This window comes from Typopeltis vanoorti, chromosome 9 (assembly GCF_054136105.1).
Source record: "Typopeltis vanoorti isolate ZY-2024b chromosome 9, IOZ_Tvanoo_1.0, whole genome shotgun sequence".
Classification (NCBI taxonomy): domain Eukaryota; kingdom Metazoa; phylum Arthropoda; class Arachnida; order Uropygi; family Thelyphonidae; genus Typopeltis; species Typopeltis vanoorti.
The window spans coordinates 122,328,835-122,349,062 of record NC_143557.1 but is presented as its reverse complement, the minus strand read 5'-3'; the positions used below and the strand labels follow the sequence as shown (position 1 = coordinate 122,349,062).

General features: G+C 36.1%; 1 protein-coding gene and 1 long non-coding RNA gene across 2 annotated transcripts in view; one reads left to right on the top strand and one right to left on the bottom strand.

Moving 5' to 3' along the window:
• The window catches only part of LOC150103483 (E3 ubiquitin-protein ligase znrf2-like), a 201,500-nt gene that overhangs the window by 12,946 nt on the left and 168,326 nt on the right, over positions 1-20,228 (bottom strand). The window contains exons 2-3 of the mRNA XM_090398231.1: positions 19,308-19,403; positions 8,311-8,416 (exon numbers count right to left, since the gene is read on the bottom strand). Coding sequence (XP_090254357.1) covers positions 8,311-8,416; positions 19,308-19,403 — 202 coding nt within the window. The remainder of the gene's footprint in view (positions 1-8,310; positions 8,417-19,307; positions 19,404-20,228) is intronic.
• Positions 1,639-16,271, top strand: LOC150103484 (uncharacterized). Its single transcript, XR_016548842.1, has 2 exons — positions 1,639-1,770; positions 16,157-16,271. It is a non-coding gene; the product is annotated as an uncharacterized LOC150103484 (long non-coding RNA).

Here is a 20,228-nt window from a genome sequence, read left to right as displayed (position 1 = left end):
TTCGTTTTGAAAAGAATGGCCTAAGTAATGGGGTATACGATTTCTAGAATTTTGAGATTCTGTTATGTTATTTACATGCTGTGAAAAAATAGGGTCAAATTTGCCAACATTTCTACAGCCTTTAAAAAATTTCCATTATTTGCTTCATATAATTTATTATTTGTACCTCTGAAAGCTAAACACTGACCTGCTAAAAATTGTACAATTGCAACGATTCTTTTGACGATGGCTTGCCATCGTCTTTTTTCAGATTCAAAATACCGCTGCTGTTCTTTAGCAATTGTACAATTGTTGTCAGGGCATGTTTTTAATTCATACCACTTTTTACAATTTTGCATATGTTCTACACTCGTTTCATGTCGTGATAAATTAGTGGCCAAATGTCGCCAATCTGAAAACCCCTGACTATCTGTTAATTTGTTTTTCTTTAAAGCAAACAGCTTACAACAAAAGCAAAATACACTATTGGATTTTTCATAATAGATTAACCAAGTTCTTTGAACTTTTTCACCATTAGGTAAGAAACTGTGACGTGGAAAATTATCTTCCATTGTTATCTTTAATAAAGTTTATATTTTGAGGTGTTACAGGTCCCTTATGAATTATGAGTTCTAATAACCGATTATTAACAATAGATGGCCAGATACAAGGATCCCCTAAATCACATTCTGTCGTGAATTCAGTACAATTACCAGAAGGCCTACTTTGTAAATTATCCCCACAGTTTGATTTCGGCATTGACTCTTCTTCCTGGCACAGTTCTGAACGAAATTCAAACTTTTCATTTGATTTTTCACATTCCACTTTGATTTCACCCTTACTGTCTGGAAAAGATTCTGAAGTGATTGATGTTGTTGAGTTATCTTCATCTAACTTTACATATTTCAGTATGGATCCTCATAATTTTTCCTTTTCCTTATCACTTTCATTCTTTCTTTTGTGATAAAAAGCACCAGACAGATGTTTAGTTTTCCTATCCGACATATCTAAACATATAATAAAAAACATTAATAATAATGGTAATAATAATAAGCACAAATTATTTTTTTTCTTTTTGAATGAATAAATAAATGTTGTAATGACTCAAACTGACTTGAGCCTTTCTGTACAGATTCCGAAAAAACTCCGATCTGTCTTGTCAGGTCTATCTGAAAGATGGTGGTATATTTTATAACAGGTACTAGAAAAAAAACAAAAAATTGTAATTCCATTTTTTCCCAATTATGTATTTTTAGTAGCAAAAAACTAGGCCAAAACTATGGTTTGCTTGAATGAACATTCCTTGTTGAGCGAGGTTTTAAAGAGATAGAGAATGAAACCCAAAGAAGATATTTCGAAGTTAGCAAAGCTATAGTTTTAACAATGTTATGTTCCTATTTCATTGCCAATATTTTAAAATTAACTATAGGCTATATCGAATTTATTCCATCGGCAACCTAGAGATTTGGCCGCTTGCGTGCACGCATGCCCTGCACACCTATTAGAACTGGCCCCGCTCCCATGTATAACAAGAGTTACTTGTATCGACTTATTGGGATAAGAGATAATGCTATTTTAACTACAGTTGAACCTCATTTAATGTCATGCTTGCTTTGTTTTTTTTTTTTGTTTAGTGTCAAGGCTTCCACTGACCTACATGCATTTGGTTCTTTGTCACCTGCTCTGTTTGCCATTACACATCGCTCCCATGAGGCCAGCATAATGATCAGTTGAGGCAGGCATGGAGGAGCACTGCTGCTCAGTCAGTTGTTCTCCAAGCTTTTTTGATTGGTTTGTATAGTGACATCTGAATTAATTTTTATATTTTTTGAGTGGTGGGGGGGGGTAGTATTGCATGACTTGTGTTTATTGCACCACTGTATATACTACAATACTGTACTGTAAGTTAATTTAATTTTTCATTCAAGAGGCTATCAGTTTAGCCCCAAAATAAGCAATAATAGAAGAGAATAATCAAGGGATGTTTCAAATTAATATGTGAAATATACAGCATGGCTAGGACCATTGCAAATACAATAATTAAGAAAAAAAGATGCTATAAAAAATGAGTGACAGAGCCTTACAAAGCCTTAAATTAACAGCTTTGGGGGCAATTTTTACTTCTGGATCTCTGAACTGGATTACCTAAAACCCTGTTGAACATTAATTAATTTAACATCATTTCCAGAACGAAATTATCGATGTTAAACAAGAATCGAATGTATATTCAAGTCTTAACTTTTTTAAACAATTAAAATAAACAATATTAATTTTTAAAAATTTTAATTTGTAAACTATTTTCACTTAAAAATTTTATATCATCACATCTGATATGAAAATATCAAAGTGCAAAACATTTTATACTAGAAGGAACTTTTTTTTCAAACAAATTAATCTGGAAAGATTATACAACGATAAAGAACATATTTCCCTTTTAGAGGATAAACTGATATCTAATGTACTTCTGATGTACTTTGGCTTCCTTGTAGAGTTTTGATTATCTTCTATCATAAATTAGTAGTATTACAGTAGATTATGGGAATGATGCAGAGAACATTGACATGTAGAAGTAAAGATGTTTTGATTCCATTGTACAAGACTGTGATCAGGTGGCATATGGATTACTGTGTACAGATTTGGTTTTCAAAACTATGAGTTGTTGGACAGGGTCCAGAGATGATTAACTAAGTTGGTTTCTGTTCTCTGGAATATGAAGACAGATTGAGAGAATGCAAATTACAGAGCCTAGTGGACAGAAGGAAGAGGGAAGACATGATCGAGACATATAAATTGATAAGGTAGGAAGCAATGGAGACAGGGAAAGAACAAGGGGCCATCCCTGGAAGTTTTATAAAGTGGGTGTGAGCAGGGTGGGTGAGGAGTAGATTTGCATTTTTTGCATGGAGTGCGGTGGGTGATTGGAAAGCAATGCTTGAGATTGTGGTGAGTGCAGGGACAGTGAATGCATTTAAGTCGAAGTACGATGAGCTGTACATGTGAGAGTGGGGCCCCTCTCATGACTTCATGGAGGTCTGTTGATAATAATAATAAACCTAATCTTGAAATAGAACACTCATCTACATGTTTGTGTTCCATTCCTAGGGAATATGATAATAATATATCTAAGTTACAAAGTGCTAATAAGTATTCACAGAACTTGTAAAATGTAAAGTACTCATAAAATTGATAATCAATGTTTTTCACAATAAGAAGTGTCATTTGAAGGTATTTAACTTCAACTGGAAAAAAAACAACAGAAGTAAATTTAGATGAAATGATGAAATTTAGAAGAAATTTAGATTCAGATTTAAGAGGGCTAGACAGTCAGTTGTGTTTTCAGAGAGCTCCCAAAAGCTAAGTATAATTTTGAGTGAAAATTAGAATATAGGTTAAAATCATAACGTAATATTGTCTAATTTTGGTAGCTTGTTGTGTCTGTGTGATTTTGGTGTGAATTCGTTATTTAATTTAGTATTTAACGATACGTTTCATAGATTTGAATATGCCGCCAATGTGACGTAAGATAATGGCATCCAAAAATACGACACCATTGTTCAAAAACTATAATGTGAGAGAGTTTGTCCAATGTGATGTGTGTGTGTGGGATGTATGCATTCCCGAATGAGGCTGGAGTTTGGATTGAAAGTGACAGTGGTGGGAGAATGTGCAGAAAGTGTAAGCAAAGTGAGGAGTTGAAGTATGTGTCAGGTTGTGAGACAGTTATGATTGAAGAAAGCCAGAATGTGAGTGAAAATAGTGGCTTGATAGGGAATTGCGATGTACGAGATGACAATGAGAGCAGTGATCAAAGAAAGAGTGAAAGCAACTATACAGAGAGAGAAAATGGTTTGAATGATAAAAAAAAATGAGGAATTATTTGTAGGAAGTGAGATCGCTAGGTTGCGCGCAATGATACAAAATGCGCAGCGGCAATTAGAGCACCTGCAAAACTCTTTCAAGAGTGATTCGGCTAATGTAAATAAACAGCGTAAAAGTGGGAGAGCTTCTGAAATGAAGGAAAGAGTGTTGTATGGTGACTCGTTATTAAGAGGAGTGATAGATGGGAGTTTAACTAAATCGTACTTACCGGGTGCGAAATTTAAGGATGTAAGTGAGAGTATTTAGAGTGCAAAAACAGAGGGTGAAAGAATTAATAGTTGTGGCGGGTACGAATGAATTGAAAGGTGATAAATTTTTTATGAGAGAGGACTTGAAAGTATTGTTAAGGGTAGCGAAAGAAAAGAGTGACAGAGTTAGAATGGTGAGTCTGTTGCCGCGGTATGACAGAGAGGAGTTTAGAAGGAGGGCCATAATCGCAAATGACATTATGCGCAGGTTATGCAGACGGTGTGGTGTGGAATTCGTGGACATGTGGAATGAGTTTGATGGGTGAAGGGATTTATACAAGATGGATTGCCTGCATATGAATGGACTTGGTGTGCAGAGACTGGAAAAAGTGTTGCTGAATGAAGTGAAAATGGATGTGCAGAACCAGGGAAACTAGAACTACCAAGGAGGGGGGGGGGGTGGATATGCGGACATCGGTGAGACAGTCGAGTGTAAGAATGTATATAATGTACCCGAGCCGGCACTAAGGACAAAAAATGGGAATGGGACATTTAGAATAACGCATCAAGATAGGGGTGGGACAAAGGGATCACTGCATTTCATGTATACTAATGCCAGGAGTATTAGGAACAAGAAGGAAGAATTTTTGGCCTTGATTGGCTCTTCCTGGCCACAAGTTATTGGCATTAGTGAAACATGGCTGATGGAAGATGATATAGTTAGTGGGATAGAATGTGCAGGTTATAGTGTGTTTAGGAGGGACAGAGAATAAAATGGGGGGAGGGGTGTTATTGATGATAGCTGATGAACTGCAGCCAAGGAGAATTGAAGTTGTATTGCAGGATAGTGAAAGGAACTCATTTGAGGCTATTTGGTGTGAGATTGAGACTGGCAGAATAAAATATACAGTTGGGTGCTACTATAGACCAGGTGATGGAATAGATGGTGGAGATAGTATGCATAAACAAATTGATGAAATGAGTGGAAGGAGGGTAATTATTATGGGGGATTTCAACTATGGTAACAATGATTGGAAGGAGGAGATGACACATGTGAGGAAGAAAATGGATTTTATTCAATTATTAAGGGATAACTATCTGAGATAGCATGTAATTGAAAATACTAGGGATGTGAGTGCTTGACCTGGTAATAGCATCTCAGAATTTGACTGTAATGAATATGACCATATTGCCACCTATTGGTGAGAGTGATCATAAGGTCTTGACCTGGCAGGTGGCTAAAGGTGTGGAATTTTCGATTAAGACAGGGTATATGTGGAATTACCATGCTGGCAAGTATGACAAGCTTAGGAGATTGCTTGGATCAGTGCCATGGCATGTACAACTGCAAGGGCTGGACGTCGATAGAGCATGGGTGAAATAACACGGTGAAATGGATGAATAACACCATTAAGCTTGAGCTGTAAAAAAAGAACTGTGGAGGGAATTTAAAGAAAGGGGTGACCTGCAGGCACACGAACGGTATAAAGTGCAGGCCAGAAGGGTAACGAGTGTGGTAAAAAAAAGCAAAAGCGGATTATGAAAGGAAACTAGCTAAGCAAGCAAAAGAGAATCCCAAACAGTTCTTTCAATATGCTGCAAGCAAGGAAAAAACTGTACACGGCAAAATGATTTTAAGGAATGAGGATGGTAAGGAGGTCACTGAATAAGTCGATATAGTGGAGTTACTGAGCGCACACTTTGCAAAAGTATATCATCCATTGTGAATACACCATGTTGTTTAATCTGAGTCTCTGGTCTGGTTTAGTCCCGAAGGTGTGGAAAGAGGGGAAAATAGTTTCACTGCATAAAGGAGGATCCAAGACTACGGTTGCAAATTACCGACCGATCAGCATATCAGGAGTCGTTGTCAAGGTCTTGGAGAAAGTAGTCAAGGGAAAAATACAGGAATGGATTGATGAAAATGAGATACTGTACAGCAGAGAGCATGGCTTTGTGAAGGGTAGATCATACCTCAGTAACTTGCTCAAGTTTTATAACAAGGTGACGGCTGAACTGGATAAGGGTAATGGGTTTACAGTGATACTGTAAGACCTGGCAAAGGCGTTTGACAGGATAACACATGGAATTCTAATCCGTAAACTACAACATACGGGAATGGATATAGGGTTGGTGAGATGGATAGGTGGGCGGTTGATGGAGAGATATCAAAGAGTAGTTTATTCAGGAGTAGAGTCCAAAAGACGGCCTGTGACTAGGGTTCTGTTCTTGGACCACTGCTGTTTAATCTGTTCATTAACGATATAGGGAAGGATCTAAGAGTGTGGTTAGCAGGGGTGTTAGAGCTGGGTTCTTTACTTTTAGAGTGGTAAATGAGTGGAATAAGCTGCCAGAGTCTGTTGTGGGTGCTATGACAGTGAGTGAGTTCAAGGCAAGGTATGATAAATACTGTGAGAATGTCGTATAGTTGTGTGGACATGATGTTTAGGTCCTCCCTCAATGAGTCTAAGGACTCCCTGGAGTCGCCCAAAATAATAATATTAAGTATGAAAAATGTGAGTCATAAACAGTAATTTTTATGCATCAGGCATTAGAGGGGTTAAGAAAAGAGCATGCTCTACTAAATTTTTATATTATTATAGAGAGTATAAATGGATAGAACATTAGAACAGAAAATTCACTTGAGTGAAAACAACAATGATCGAAAACTCATACCCTGTATATATTAAGCTGACTTCCAAGGTTTGTGTCTGACAAACCTTGGAAACCAATGAGAGCAAAACTACTTCAGGAAAGAACCTCACAAGCTGAAGAGTCATTATTTGAAAAGCTAAGATGAAAAATTTTGAAATATTAATAGCAAAAAGGTACACACACAGAGCTTGGAAAGAAGTCAACAGATACTGTTGTGAAGAACAAACACCAGTGACATTCACCTCAATAAGATGTATGACTTCTTTTCACTGTGATGACTGCAGCAATCCTACAGGGACACACTTTCCACAAGCATAGGATAGTAATCAATGAGATTTTGGACTATTCTTCCTGTAATGAGGTCCTAGACTGTTGTGGAACAGATGTCCCTTGACCTCATCCAACACTCCAGTTCATCCTACAGATGTTCAACAGGATTGAGATCAGGGCTCTGTGAGGTCAGACAAGTGTGGTGATATTCATGTCCACAAACCACACAGTTACAACAACAGCCTTATGACACAGTGCATTGTCTTGCTGAGAGAAACAATGACGAGTTCCGTAGAAACGCCACAAAGTAGGAAGCACTGCACCATCCAGAATGTTTAGATACCTTTCAGAGATCGATGTTCATGGCACCACAAATAGAGGTCTGAGGCCAAACCAAGAAAAACAGGACCATACCATCACCTCTGAATTTCATAGTTGAGATTATGCACTCTGGTAAAAGATGTTCACTGGGCATCTGCCACACCCATCTACCTGCTCAGTAGAGGGTGTAGCATGATTCGTTGCTCCATAACACAGCTTTCCAAGCTTTCATGTCCCACTGCATGCACACACACACACACACTTTGCACCACTGAAAATGACACTGCATGTTGTTTTGGGTAATGTGGGGCTTGCATATTGTGGTCCTGCTATGGAAATCCATGTTGTGAGCCTTTCTTCTGAATGTGTTTAGGCAGACTTCTGTTCCAGTTGATGCCTGAAACTCCACATTGAACATGTTGGCTGACAAATGGCGGTTTTCACATATTATCTTTTATAGTACCCCAGTCACATTTGGTGAGTGTGGTAGGTCATCCAATGCGGGTAGTACTTGTAGTTGACACCCTGTGCTTCCATCTCAGTATGGTATCATGGATTGTTGACCTTAAATGGCCCAATTTGTCAACAATTTGCTAACAGATAGGTCTGCAACATGGAATCCTTTCACAACGCCTCTCAAACTCCATTAGGTCCCTTCTCATACAGTTGCACCAACTTGGGAGCATCATATTCCTCCAATTTATATTGGCTACAAACATGTGACCCATTACGTGGTACAATGCACCTTGTCCATTGGGGTGTCTGTTGACTTCTTTCCAAGCAGTGTATATATGGTGGTGGAAATAGGTTTTCTGCATGGAGAGTGGCTGAATAAGATGCATTCAAGGCACAATATGATAAGCTATGTATGTGACAATGGGACATTCCACAAGTCTTGACTCATGGAGATATAATAATAACAACGTTAATGAAAATCTGACATTTGTAAAATATAACATGTATAAAACATAATAAAAATTTTGAACACATCTATTTGATTGATATCATGCCTACTTACGCTTTGTGATATATACAGAGGCAAGGTAGTCTGGCAATAATGTCACCTTTAACTAAGTCCTCTAAGCATATGACACATTCACCTTTATCTTCTGTTAATTCATCCTCTGTGGTGATAGAAACATAACATCATTGCATTATAATTATGAGACTTTAGTTTATTAAAATTACAACCATATACACAACTGTTACTCGTAATTATTATTAGTATAAGATCAAAAAGACTTTTCTAGGTTATATTCAAGCGCAATAACGGACTTCTAATGTAATGGACCTCTAAATGACCCCTACAAAATTTGGTAGGCAAACAGTGACATGCAAAAAAAAAAAAAGAGATTATGGTTCCCTTGTATAAGGCTTTGATCAGGCCACATACGGACTACTGTGCACAGATATGGTCCTGGTTTTCAGGGGGATGAGGATGTATTAGAGAGGGTCCAGAGAAGGTTTACTAAGTTAATGTCATTAATTTAGTAAATATTAGATATGAGGAGAGATTGAGAGAATGCAACTTATAGAGCCTTGTGAACAGAAGAAGAGGGAATATGATTAAGACATATAAGTTGGTGAGGGGAGGGGTTGTTACCAGATTAAGGTGGAGGAGATATTTCATAGGGGGGGGACAAGGATAGAATTAGAGGCCATCCATCAAAGCTGTATAAGGAGGAAGTGCACACAGGAGTAAGAAGCTGGTTCTTTGCATAGAGTGATTGGTGAGTGGAATGCACTGCCTGAAGGTGTGGTGAGTGCAGAAACTATAGATGGGTTTATGGTGCATGGTTTGATGATCTTTTTGCATGAGCATATAGACCTCTTGCAAAGAGTCCTTCAACTCCATGGAGGTCAGATATTAATAATAAAAATGCTGATAATACACTGGTCCTTTTGCTGTTTAAATGCTAATGAATTTATATAAAAACAGACTTTGATTAACATCTTCTGCTTTATTAGTTCTGTGTGCACTTCCTAACCAAATAAATAACATGACAAGAACATTTAATGCAAATACCTATTTGTTTTTTGTTTTTCCTCATATATGATTAATTTTAAATCCTGTACTAAATACATTTTTTTTTTCATTAAATTCTCATAGCATCTAACTTCATTTTACACTAATTACATGACTGAAATATTTTTTCATATTCATTTTCAAAGAGGATCATTATTTATATATTGTCTTTGTTATATAAAAGACAAACCAGATCAATTATAATGCTGAAAAATTATAATGCATTGTACAAAAGAAAAGGAGCACAAAACATATAAGTTTTTATCTTATATTCTTATATGTATCCTCAAGGCTACTATTTTACAAATTAGTTTTTTTGCATGAAGTTCACTTCTTCATTTCTGATATGGGATTAATTTCATCATCAACCATTTTCTGTTCTGTCTAGTGTTGAATGAATCCCACTCCCATTATATACACCTCAGAAGAAAAGAATATGTAGAATATGTATGCATTACAGGATACCAGAGTAACTTGATGTGAAGTCAACTGCTATCTATATATATAAGAGCCAAAGTCACCATGTGACTTGTAAACACACAGCCCAACATAATAATGAGAACCATCTCTGGTACCTTAAGATTACTCCTCTCCCAAGGTTGCCTGTGGAAATAACAGATATAAACTACAAACAATTACCTTATCATAAATTCAACTGTAAAACCTCCAGGATTTAATCTATCTTGGCACTTCTAGAGCCAGTCAAACAGATTTAAGACCAGACAAGGCCACTATACCCACTTACTATCACTGTAGTATCTGTGGGAAATTTCACAGTCACCCTTTTGCATGTGCAGCCTATGCAACATATCATTAATGACTACCCCCCCCCCCCCCACACACACACACATCTTTCCTGGAAGCCTCAGGAACTTGCACCTACTCCCAAACAGTGCCATTGATTGGTTAACTGAACTGTCAATCTATATATAATTTAGCTCATTAATTGTTTGTATTTATGTTAAAATAAATAATTATACATAAGTAGCCTAGTCGTGATGATATTTCATGTGCAATCATGTTTGTTCATGCTTAATTAAAATAAGGATGAAAGTAAGAATGCAATTTCCTTCCTTCCTATTAAAAAGAAAACTTGCCACAACTATTATCTAATTCAGAATACTGTAATAATATGGTAATGTAAGGTAAACAAGTAATTCTATTACTTGTACATAGAAATATCTCCACACTCCCTCAGTGAGTTAGCTCCTAGTGTCTCTGGTGATCTATACCCAACTGATGATACTTCAAAAAAAGTCAAAGCTAATTTGAGTAACAACTCTTCTTATATTACTTTGGGATACTGGTGAAACTTCTCTCAATAGCTATCTGCAAACATATCTCACCTGCAAACATAATCTTCAGTAAAAGACAAAAAACAAGAACATAATTTCTTGTCAAGTATAATGGATGCACCTATACTTTGACTTTGCTAAGTCTTTTGACAGAATACAGCATGGAAGACTGCTGAATAAATTGGAGAAAATGGGACTGGATTATAAAATATTAGTGTGATAAGAGAATGGCTGACTAACATGCAAGATTCAGGGTAACAAGTGGTGTGCTGCAAGGATCAGTTCTCGGTTCATTATTATTATTCAATATTTATGATAACATTGGGAAGGATTTGATAGGAGACATACAGCTATTTGCTGATGATGCAAAGATAGGCAGGGTAATCAGGAATGTGGCTGAATATGCAGTACTTGCAGAGTGATTAGTTTCTTCTAGCATAATTGCACCAATATAGTATGATATTTGATATCTCAGCACACCAAAGTGCAAGACTAAGATTGAACTGACAGCCATTTTCACATGTCCACAATTCCACGATGTCAATGAACATTGACATATACAGATAAGAATGTCATAATGCCTCTTTACAACGCTTTGATAAGACCTCACCTAGACTACTGTGCACAGAACTGGTCTCCTGGTTTCTGCGGCAATTATCATACAGTAGAGAGAGAGAGAGAAGGATAGCGTGTGCAAAGGAAAGTGTTAAAAATGATATCAGGATTGTGGAATACAGATTACAAAGAGAGAGAGAGAGAGAGAGATTGAGAATTTGTGGACTGAGAAAGAGGGATGATATGATTGAGCCTTACAAACTTCTGAAAGGGTCATACAGAATATCAGTAGATGGAATTTTTCATTTTATGGAGGGTGGGAAAAAGACAAGAGGATATCCTTGTCAAAAAATGTTGTCAAAAAAGGGGTTGAAAGCCAGATTTTTCACTCATTTGATGCTGTAAGATGTGGCCTTCTCAATGAGTCCTTGACTTCTTGGAGGTCTCTCTTAATAATAATACTGAATATTATCATTGTGAACTCAATAAGAGAATATAGTTGAAGCACTGAAGATCATTTTATCAGGATATTTCATCCTTATGAAAGTGATATCATGAGAAGCCAGAGTGTAGAAGGCATAGTGGAGGAAGAACTGATGGTGAGAAAGCAGGAACTATATGAGGAATTAAGTAAACTTGATGTTAATCAGGCTGTAAGACTTGACAATTTATCACCATGTCTTGCAGGAATGCTCCAGGGAATGACACTCTTAGCACACCTGTTTAACATGAATCTCCAAGAGGACAAGTTCCAAATAAATAGAAAGTTTGAAAAAGTGTTCCACTTCACGAGGGAGGGAGAAGATAAGAGACTATAAATTACAGGATAATCTGAGTCTGGAGTTGTTAAAATGTTAGAGAAGTTGGTGAGAACTAGGATTCAGAATTGGAAAAGATTGTTTTAGCAATTTCCTTATGTACTTCAGCAAGGTGATGACTTCAATAAGGGAGATACAGCAGTATATTTGGATTTTTCAAAGGTCTTTGATAAATTGTCACATGACAAAAAACTGGTAACTAAATTGAAATGAATTAGACTTGATGGCCTAGTGAATTGGAAAAGTGATTGGCTGTCAGTTAGGTATCAGTGGGCTGTGTATGGGAGAGTATTATCTCTCAAAAGAGGAAAGTCATTAGCAGAGTGCAGCAAGATGGAGCCATTACTATTTGAGTTGTATGCTAATGGTATTATGGCAGGCTTAAATGGAGATATGCAGCTTTTGCAGATGTTGGAAAGAATTATGAGGAACAGAGCACATGTGGCCTTGTAGGAGGACTCAACAGAATGTGGGCAAGCGAGTAGAACTATCAGTTTAATGTCGCAAAGTGTAAGGTCTTGAAATTTGGCAAGGTTGAGATGCAGAGTATACAATTAATGGAGAAAGTTTGAAAAAGGTGAAAGATATGAAAGATCTAGGATTGATGGTGGACAGAGACTTGAAGTTTAGGGATAACATTGCTAAAATTGTAGCAATGATGAAGAGGACCTTGAAATGACACTGGATTCCTGTATGCAGATTTGGTTACCTGGTTTTTAAGAGGGTAAGGATATATTAGAAAGGGTACAGATGAGGTTCACTAAATTGGTGTCAGGTCTATGGAACATCAGATATGAGGACAGACTGAGGGAATGCAACTTGCAGAGCCTTTTGAATAGGAGAGGTGATATAATTGGGGTACTGTATAAGATGATGAGGGATATCAGATTAATGTGGAGAAAATTTTTCATAGAACATAAGGAGACAAGGGTAGAACAAGTGATGACCATCCCTCGAAGTTGTATAAGGAGGATGTGAGCAAAGGAATGAAGAAAAGGTTCTTTGCATGGAGAGTGGTTGGTGAGTACAAACTTCAAAATACCTGAAAGTGTAGTTTGTGCAGAAACTGTAAATGAGTTTAAAACATAGTTCTATGATCATTTTTGCAAGAGATAGTGTGGACCTTCCAGAATTATTCTTTAGATTCCATGGAGGACATAATAATAATAATAAGCCATGAAAATTGAAGAGTGTACAGGAAGATGGTTTGGTTTGTAGAATTAGTTGTAGTAACACATCCTTGTGTTACATTGTTTTCTATCCTTTATATGGATCAGTGTGAAGCAAAGTGACATTAAACCAGACATCAAAACTGGAGATGTTAAACACACTTCTTTACTTTATGCAAGTGATATCACCAGATTATGAAATAGTCCAAATCATAAATAGCTGTAAAAAGTTTTGCCACTGGGTTATAAAGTATGTTGTAATCAACAAGAAATTAATTTCTTGTTTTTTAATCCTTTACCCATGCATATGCAAACAAAGTATGTGTGCAGTGAAGTATCTTTATGTGGAAACTTTCTTTGTATACATATGACTTCTGCACTGATTTACCTTGGTATCTTTCTTGATCTGACTCTCATTATTGGTTCTCAATAAGTTGCAACCAGCCTGGTAGTGACTCTTTCCATAACAATATACATGTCCGAAAGTGTTTTGCATTATGGGGTGACAAGGTAATTGATGTCAAGTCAACAGCTCTTACATAGAAATAGACTAGCCATGAATATACTTTATGCAGAAACTTTGTTGGCATTCACTTTGGTAAAAGATTTAAAACAACAATGAAATTTCTTATCAATTATAATATACTCTATAACCTGGCTGTAAAACTTTCTACTACAACAAAAAATGTTATAACCAAATCAGATAAAGGTAACACCATAAAGGATAAAACAGAACATAACAGAAAAATGAAGAATATTCTAACCTAACTCTTCTACATTATAGTTCAGGATCTTTCTAAATCTCAAAAGAAAAAAAGTATGTACATCATGGCCCAAAGAAATTACCCCCGCCCAAAAAAAACCTTAACACTAACTTAATAACCAAAAAACTAAAACATATGCACTATTAAACCAGCACAGATATATGGAAAACTCCAAAATTCACAAACTCAATATCCCCCTCTTTTGTCATAGCTGACAGCATAGACAGCTTCACTTAAAAATCTGCCAAACAGTTAAAAAAAAAAAAAAAAAAAATCACTCCTCCCATAGACAACTCTCCTACCTTCGTTAGAAACAAAAAGCTTCATTAGCTACACACAAAAATCAACAATCTAGCTATGTTATTTAGATAATGCATCAGCTATTTGGTCTCATGCTCTAGACACATGAGGTGCATTTTTGGCATATTTCCAGAAATATACTTTGATGTTGAAAAAGAAACTAATAGCTGTTTTCTCTTTCTGAACACATTGATTACATATCTATCAAATGATCTGTTATTCTCTCCTGTTTATAGAAACTCCCCCCCCCCCCAAACACACTGGAAGTTATTTATATAAGTAATCATACCATCATTCATCTTAACAATATGGCATCTTCATAATGCTACATACAGAGTCTATTTGTTTGAATGATGAAGCTCCTGTCATTGAGTTTAGATATCTTCACAACACTTTTCTTAGCCAATGGCTAAAACTCCTATAAAACCGAAAAATACTGCATGTCATCCCCCCCCAATCCCTTCTGCAACAATCACACAAGATCACAGCAAAACTATTCAAACTAAACATCCAGCTATCAACCTTTAAGGCTCAGCTTCATCCTCTTGCACATTCTGAAGTGTAAGGAATCATTGAACCCTTCTGTATAACAAGTCAGGCCTTGCATACAATGCTCTGGATACTCCAGAGTGGAAAGGTCCAAGAGACCATTTATGGAATCAACTTTAGTGATGAAAGATTCCTCTAACCTCAATAAGTATGGCTGCATTAATTTGCCAAAGATCTGGGAGACAGTTATTCTAAGATCACAGCCTGACTTCTCTAAATTAGCTTTTCTATCCAGCCCTTAGAGAGTGTCCTGATGGGACATCAGTTCTTTTGCAGTTAAAATTTGAACTATTTCCACAACAATATCTAATTGGGCGTTCTGTGTTTAACTACAGTTGTAATTTGTGCTTTGAAGATATAGAAATCCAGTGGTAGACAGAAGACTGAGTAGTATAGACAGTCAGTTGTGAGTGCCTTTCTGTGACGAGTCTTTGTAATCCTTGGAGGTGTCATATAATGATAATAAATATTGTCTCAATAAATTATTTATTTTCTTCTGGTGTTGTTTATACCAATCTGATAAGTAATCACAAGCACCTAAGCATATCTATATGAAATGCAAAAATATTTAACAGAATAAGTTAAGCAAAAATTGGTCATTTGGTAGAGCCTCTGCTACTAATGGCACACGCAAAAAAGTTAAGCAAGTTTGAGTGCGGTTAGTAGTTGGAAGGGATTCAATCGTTCGATGCTGTTGGCACACTCTCCCTCGATGAGTTCTTGGACCTTGGACTCCCTGGAGGTGTCACATAATAATAATAATAATAATAATGAGTAAAGCTGGTATGATGGGAGCCAACTGAATAAATTTATATAGAATGCGAGAAAATTAGATAAATAATAAACAACAGTCCGCAGAGTTCCTATTCCGTACATTCCAGGAATCTCAGAACCTATAGGTAGAATTCTGAAAAAGTATCAACTGATTCCAACATATATTCCTATCAACAAAATTTCTTCTTTATTACCTTCTACAAAGGATAAACTGTCTTCTATCTTTGGCTGGTGTTTACCAAATACCTTGCGAATGCGATGTCTCTTATTTTGGACAAACTGGCCGTTCTTTGGAAAAAAAGAATAAAAGAACATCAATATTATATTGATTATAACAAACCTCTGAAGTCTGGTCTGGCACAGCACAGTATTGACTCGACTCATAGTGTCCAGTGGGATAAAGCAGTTCTCCTCCATAGATGCAGACTCAAATATGAACACTTATTCAAAGAAAGTTGTGAAACTATCTTACACTGACCAAATTTAAATAGAAATAATATGTTTCTCTCAAAGATCTGGAAGACTTATCTTATGTAAAAAAACATTTATCTTAATAGATTAAATTTGTTATTTCTATTATTTCCTAGCACGTGGTAACAATTGTATTTTAATAGGTGACCTACCGAATGTTTGCCTGTATTCCATTCCTATTACAGACACTGAAGATGTACTATTAATTTTAGTACGAAATATCTGTCTTTTTAACTAATTAAAGATTTCACTGTGGTTTTTACGTGTCACTTTATTATTTAATTACTATGCCACACCACAGATTCCACTAAATATCAGAGAAATTAGATATAACACTAAATTAGCAGTATACAGCAGAGTGATCATCAGTTTTATTCTATGGATCTGAGAGTTGGGTTAGAAATAAGAGTTGATAAAAGATTACAGATCACACATAGAGGTCTGAGAAAAGAGAAGTAACAGATTCCATCAAAGCAGAATCATTAAAAATGAAGATAACAGAAAGGAACTTGACATCATTAACAAAGAAAAAAAAAAATTGGGATTACAAATGAAGAAACTAAAGCTACAAGGTCAGTGTATTTATTTTAATTACATGTGTTCTCTTGATTGTTGTGCCTATTTCATTACGAAAAACAAGTTTCTATAGCAAAAGTGTTTGATGCATGCTAGGATGGCTGGAAGAAAGACCTGGAGGAAAATCACAACCAGTTGGACTGATATAAAATAAAAATATATATAAAACAAAAATGTGTCTTTGTACATTCAATAAAATTCACCATTAATAACACCAAGAATGTTTGCATGTCAAACTTTAAGCAATCAACTTTCTTAACATCCAAATATGTCTGTTTATATAGCTATTTTACTCATACATTGCACTGGGCTTATAGGTCTTGCAACATTTTGCATGTGAGTCTGGTCTGATATATATAAGTTTCATATCCATAAATCAATTATGCTCCCTGCACTTAGTTTATTTTTTTAAACAAATTTTAAATTAGTAACTACATATTGATATTTCAGACAGCATTTAATTTTTCAAAAATACTGTTACTGCACAAGCATCTTCATGAAATCTGTAGACACGTAGTAGAAAGACCACACTAACCATCATTCACACAATACTTCTCCTTGAAATTTCACTGACAAAGTACTTATGATTGTCTCTGACAACCCATTCCTCATTCATCAGTATCCAAACAAAAAATGTACTCTTGATGCTCATGCAAACTCCTAGCATGTGGAATGTCAAGTGGAACATAGTTTAAGTAACTTACGTGTTTTATCGTATTCCTTCTTTTCCAATTATCAACCAATTTTTGTAACCCATAAATCTTCATTCTGAACTAAAGACTAAAATATTACATCAAAGTTACTTTTTTTTTTTTTTTTTTTTATCAAAATGATTACATGAAGCTCGCATTCATTTTAATCAAATTTAAATAGGAATGATAACCTAAAACTTTCTCAGCTTCAAAAAGTTTATATCTTCCTTAACCTCGCTACAGTTCCAAGTAATTTTTCTAAACAGTAATTTCGGTTTAACTAACTTTGAACTGTAATGGTTGAGATCGATAAGCTCTCCTCCTGCTTTTAACGCTGTGCATTCTAGCATATACTATGATTTTTAATGATTATTCTATTTGATTTTCTCTTTAGCTATGTATCAAAGCATTGACAATGGTCATGAAGCATGAAAATTTTGCAATCATCAAAACATTCTATTCTCAACATGAGAGACTCCGTTTCTTATTTACTTTTGTCGTAATGCATAAACATCTTTAGTGACTATGTGAAAAAGTGATATGTATCAAAGATAACTTATGTGTCATCCTATCTTCCCTTTCATGTTAATCGTAATAGCTTGTCATGGCCAAGTAATTTGGCTTCTAAGAAACCAGCTTACCACTTTGATGATAAAGTGGTTAATCTTATCTGCATTACCTGTTGCCTGTAGTGTTCTGGCCACTTTGCATGTTTTCCAGGATCAAAAACCTGATTTTTGAGAGGAAAAACTCAGCCATCTCTGTATGAAAAACTCAGGGATTTTCAGTTCAAAGTAAGATTTTCAGCCATGATTGAACTGCCCACTCAGTCTCCAAAAGTTAGATAGAGCTAATGCACATGTACGAGGGCTGTTCAATAAGTAATAAGACTAATTTTACTGTCGAGAAACCACTCATCACAATATTAATTTCTGTAGAATAAAGAAATGTTGCTGTCTGTATTAACAAAAGAAGTTGATAGATGGCGTATACGGGCTGATGTGCCAGAGTGTCACGTGACTAAACGCGAGCTTGTTTCGGCGCACCTACGAACTGCGACCAGTCGTCGAAATGGAAGCATCCTTGGAACAGCATTATGCGATTAAATTTTGTGTGCGTTTGCAAAAATCGGCATCGGACACTTTTAACATGATACGCCAAGCTTTCCACGATGAAGCAATGTCGAGGGCAAGCGTTTTTCCCTGGCATAAAACTTTTAAGGAAGGAAGGAAGGCAAAATGTGGAAGATCTTGAACGTGAGGGAAGACTTTCAACATCCATCACAGAGACAATGATCAACACAGCAGCGATTATCATCAAGGAGGATCGCAGAATTACAGTACGCCAGCTGCATGTTGTCCTGAATATTTCTGTGGGAAGTGTTCACTCAATCATGGCTGAACATTTGGGACTGAAACGTGTTTGCGCCCCGATGGATTCCCAAACTTTTGACACCGGAGCAAATGCAGCATCGAGTGGATGTGTGCACAGAATGGAAAGAAAGACTGGAACAAGAAGGTGACAACTTCTTAAAACGCATCATTACAGCAGATGAAGCTTGGTTGTATCACTATGACCCTACAATGAAACAACAAAGCTTCATTGCTGAAGAATGGCTTCTTATTGCACCACGATAATGCAAGGTCATATATTGCTGGTTGTGTAATGGACGTTTTGCAGAAGAACAACATAGATATCCTACCACACCCTCCATACAGTCTTAATCTCGCACTGTGCGATTTCTGGCTGTTTCCTCAGCACAAGAAACCACTAAGAGGCCGCCATTTCAAAAGCAATAAAGCATGTGTAAAAGCTGTAGAGGCGGTTTTGAAAGAACTCTCAAAAAATGGACTTTCACATGTGTTTAAGAAGTGGATGCAACATTGGGACAAATGCATCACGTTTCATGGTAGTTACTTCGAAAAAGACCATGTAAATGATGACAATTAAAGGTAATCTGTTTTCTGTATAAATATAGTCTTATAACTTATTGAACAGCCTACGTATTTCTATCCATATTACTTACCATTATAACTTATTCTAGGTTTGGTAAGACACATGACCAAATGGCATTCCACATCATCTGGTGGTACAAACTTGGAACAAACAGGACATTTTATTCCTGTAACAAGAAAATGTAGTATTAAAGATAAATTACTAATAACAGAAGATTAAAAAATATGCAAATGAAATTTTCTACAATACAGAATTAATCAACTTTCATCAATTAATCAACAGAATCATTACAATACTAATCTGAGCTTAAATTCTCTGACACATATAAAGATAGATTGCTAATATTACAACTGGTGTTGCTGGGAGTGAAAGACATTCACAGTTTGGCTCTTTCCATAGCTAAACTACTACTGCATAAAACTTCAGACAATATGCTTTCAATTCTCTGCTATATTTCATAAAGAAATTTCAAGCAGAAGCTCAACAGTGGAACTGATGATGTCACCCTTCATGCTATTAAGCATTTTGTAAAATATGTTTTTCAAAATTGGCAATATATGTATTTGACTTTTTAAGTACTGGTGCATGTGTAATTAGACAAACAAACAAAGGGAAAAAAAAGAGTGGCTTGGATAGGACTGATTATGGACCTAAAAATGAATTACTGTGTTTGTTTACAAATGCCAGAAATATCAGAAATAAGGGAGAATTCAATTCAACACAGGAGATGAAATGGTTTCACTGATTGAGTTTATTCGTCTCAAAATCATTGGAATAAGTGAAGCATGGTTGAATGAAGATGATATTCTAACAAGAATAGAAATGGAAGAATACGGTATTTTTTGCGAGGAAAGAAAGGACAAGAAAGCTGTGCTGCTGATGATAGCAGGGGAATTATGTCCACATAAGGTAGACATGAAAGAGGGAAATAGTGGCAATAGATATGAGGCAGTGTGGTGTAATGTGGAAGTTGACAGGCAGATGTTGCTAT